The 3835-nt window shown below is 49.0% G+C and overlaps 1 protein-coding gene across 1 annotated transcript in view; it reads right to left on the bottom strand.

Annotated features, from left to right (window-relative positions):
• Positions 1-3835, bottom strand: part of TBC1D10B (TBC1 domain family member 10B) — a 10161-nt gene that overhangs the window by 3467 nt on the left and 2859 nt on the right. The window contains exons 2-4 of the mRNA XM_007452737.1: positions 2245-2344; positions 1832-1939; positions 1624-1730 (exon numbers count right to left, since the gene is read on the bottom strand). Of these exons, the coding sequence (XP_007452799.1) occupies positions 1624-1730; positions 1832-1939; positions 2245-2344 (315 nt within the window). The remainder of the gene's footprint in view (positions 1-1623; positions 1731-1831; positions 1940-2244; positions 2345-3835) is intronic.

Here is a 3835-nt window from a genome sequence, read left to right as displayed (position 1 = left end):
CCGCTCTTCACTCCGCTTCCAGGAATCACTCTCTCCTGGTTTTCGTTATACCTCACCAGCTTCTTCCAGGCTCCTTTACAGGTTCTTTCTCATCTTCCCATTCTTGAAATGTTGGAGCTGCAGGGCTCAATCTTTGAACAGCTTCCTTTCGTATCTACACATGCTGCCTTGATGACCTCATCTAGTCCCATGGGTGAGATCTGGTCCCATGTAGAGCCTGACAACTCTCAATTTCCAATCTGTCTCCAGTTTAAACCTCTCCCTGGATATTGTGTCCATTGTACATCCAGCTTACTTGGCATCTCCATCTGGATATCCAGTGAGTATTTCAAACTTCACATTCCAAAAATGAGCTCCTGATATACCCTTCAAGCCTACTTTCCCCCCAGTTTTCCCATTCATATCAGTATATTGCAACTCCATTCATTCTAGTTTCTAAGACCAAAAACCTTAAGAGTCTTCCTTAACTACTATCTCTCTCCCTCTCTCTCTCCCTCTCTCTCTCCCTCCCTCTCCCTCTCCCTCCTCCTCCCCCTCTCCCTCTCCCCCCCGCCCCCCCCTCTCTCCACATCTAATCCACTGGCAAATTCTTTTGGCTTTACCTTCAAAATATATCCAGTTTTACGGCTACCATCCTGGTCTATCTATCATCATCTCTTTCCTGGATTATGGAAATAGTCTACCTGGTCTCTCTGCTTCTGCCCTTATCTCCTATAGTCTATTGTCAGCACAGCAGCCAGAAATGATCCTTTTTTTTTTTTCCCAGCCGTGCTGGGCAGCATGTGGGATCTTAGTTCCCCGACCAGGGATCAAACCCATGCCCCCCGCAGTGGAAGCACAGAGTCTTAACCACTAGACGGCCAGGGAAGTCCCAGAATGATCTTTTTAAAACACAAGTCAGATCAGGTCACTTGCAAGCCCATCTCACATTCTCTTTGCCCCTTTCTTGCTTTAAACTCTTCTATTTACCACCATTGTACATACAACATACTCTCATTCTTTTATTTATTGTCTATCCTTACTAAAATATAAGCCCTGAGGGGGCAGCTGTCATCTGTAGCTAAAACAGTACCTGGCAGATAGCAGACGCTTGACTAATATTTGCTGAAAGGATGAACTTACTGTTAAAAAAAAGTCCATCCACATGCTCCCACAAGGAGCTGAGAACCACCTAAAAACACTGCACACTACTAGGAAGCGATATATAGCCTTCGTGAGGAAGCCGGGCAAACAGAACAAAGATCGAAGGGCCTGGGCACAGCATTTAAGGGCCCTTAATTGCTTTTCCAGCCTCAGCTCTACCCAACCCCACTGCCCAGACACAGCTTACATAACCCCCAAGCCAGGAAAAACCTGCCCCTTGCTCTGCTCCCATCTATCCTTTAAAACCTAGTTCAAATGCAGCCTCTTCAATGAGCCCTTGATGTGCCTCCCCTTCCCCTCACCAGCACCCCACCGCACCCCCATCACCCTGAATCACAGTCTCCCTCCCAGTAGACTTCCTTCAACATGGCTAGGCACTCAATCCATTAAGGACCACTCCTGTAGAAGTTCTGGAAGGCAAGAACTGCTTTCAACCCAGCCCTGTATCCACCACTGACTCACATAGTCAGGTTGCCTTACCCATGCCCGCCTCGAGCAGCAAACATCTCATGGAAAGGGAACTGACGGTGCAGGTCCTTCTCAATCACATCCAGCCACTTAGGGTCCCCAGGAGCCCGTTCCAGCTCCTGCAGTGGGACAGCTGAGATTATCTCAGGATCTGGGGGAACTGATGATACCCTTCACAGAGACACTGTCACACGTCCCCACACCCCGGAGCTGTGCGCACCTCAAACTTGCCCGGGTTCTGCTCCAGGAGTTCCTTGCTATTGGACAAGTACTGCCAGGCCTTGGCTCTGAGGGAGGATGGGATCCCCTTCCGGCAGCGCAGCTTCACCTAAGGCAGAGTGGCAGGCAGGGGAACAGCTTCAGTGGCAGGCACAGCCTCCAAGCTTTCCCCAGCAGTCCTTGGGCTCCCTGGGACACTCGTCCCACATCCCATAGGCTTCACTCCACTGGACCCCGCCTGGCCTTCTATCTTTAAAGTTACTCCTCCCCCCAGGCCCAAGTACCGCCTACCCTCAACATGGTCCGGAGAGCAGATACTATCAGGTTCCTGGGCTTCCCCAGAGCACAGGGGCCCACCCTGTCCTCCCCACCCCCACCATGTCCATTGCCCTGCCCACCACAGCCTTCTCAAACCTTCTGGAAACGCCGTGACAGCCACTTATCCCAGTGACTGAACATCTCCAGCCATTTGAGCTCCCGCTGCCGAGCCACATCCACAGGAATGGAGCTCTCTCTGAGGATATGGGGAGTATGGAAGAGGTCAGTAGCAGTAGTATAAAATCTAGATTGCTGGGGGAACTGAGGCAAGCCACTTCCCCAAGCTCAAAACTGAGAGATCAGACCATAAAAGCATTTTGTGAGCTACCAATACCAAACATTAGGATGTTTGGTCATTCTGGCCATCCAAGGTCCTAGTTCACCACACTAAATGGAATTTCCTTGGAATCTCTGAACAGAGATCACATTCTCATGTTGGATCGCTATACAGAGGCTGTGTTCAAATCCCACTTCAGATACATACAAGTTTGGGGAGAGAGCACGGAATACTGAAAAGCTACACTTTGCATTAGACCTGGATCCAAGTTCTAGGTTTGCCACCTATTCACTGTGTGGCCTTGGGCAAGTCACTCTCTAAGCCTCAATTTCCTCATGTGTAAGATGGAGAGAAAAACAATATCTACCTAAGAGGTTACATGAGATAACGCATAGCAGCGACTCAGTAAGTAACAGCAATTATTATCCATAAAATAAAATACATAACAAACATACTTCCCTGTCCCCTTAGAAGCAACTGTCTGAGTTTCCTTCTACGAGACTCAAGATCCCTTGCACCATCAGCAATTTCCGCTACCTCCTCCTCCCTGAGATCACCCCACATTCCCAAGCAAATGAAGCTCTCCTTGCACTGTTTGCTCACTGTTCTGTCAGAGCTTCACACTCAAGATACCCCATCAGTCTTGAAACAGTTAGTTGTAGGAGCCAGTACCAGGTGAGTGGAATGGAAGAAAGAACTTGGGTTTCCAGACAGACCTGAGCTCAAAGCCCAGTTGTCCCTTAGAAGTTGGGGAGTCTTGGCAAGTGATAACCTAAGTCTCTTCCTTATAAATGTAAAAAGGAATGCCACCACCTACATCACAAAGTTATGAGAGGACTATTGAGAAACTGTATATAAAGGACTGTTAAATGGGAGGCTTCAAGTTAGTTTCTTTTGTTCCAGAAACTCCTTAAACTAAAAGGTGATTTCTCAGGCTTCCCTGGTGGTGCAGTGGTTAAGAGTCCGCCTGCCGATGCAGGGGACACGGGTTCGTGCCCCGGTCTGGGAGGATCCCACATGCCGCGGAGTGGCTGGGCCCGTGAGCCACGGCCACTGAGCCTGCGCGTCTGGAGCCTGTGCTCCGCAACGGGAGAGGCCACAACAGTGAGAGGCCCGCGTATCACAAAAAAAAAAAAAAAAAAAAAAAAAGGTGACTTTTCATTCACCTCTATCATAAGGCAATTCCAAACTCTACTAAAGGCCAGGAAGAGTAAGATACCTTTCCTGCCCTCAAAAGGTCACAAGCTAGCAGGGGAGATAACTGCAATATGTGAGGGAAATGCAATGACAAAGATGCACAGAAGAGGCACCTAATCGGAGTAGGGGCAATGGATATCAGGGAAGGTTTCCTGGAGGAAGGAACATCTGAGGTAAGCCATGAAGGACTGAGTAGAACATGGCAGGGAAACA

The sequence above is a fragment of the Lipotes vexillifer genome, unplaced genomic scaffold, assembly GCF_000442215.2.
Source record: "Lipotes vexillifer unplaced genomic scaffold, Lipotes_vexillifer_v1.1 scaffold426, whole genome shotgun sequence".
Taxonomy (NCBI): domain Eukaryota; kingdom Metazoa; phylum Chordata; class Mammalia; order Artiodactyla; family Lipotidae; genus Lipotes; species Lipotes vexillifer.
Note: the sequence above shows the minus strand (reverse complement) of the source record. Positions and strands in the feature narration are given on the sequence as shown.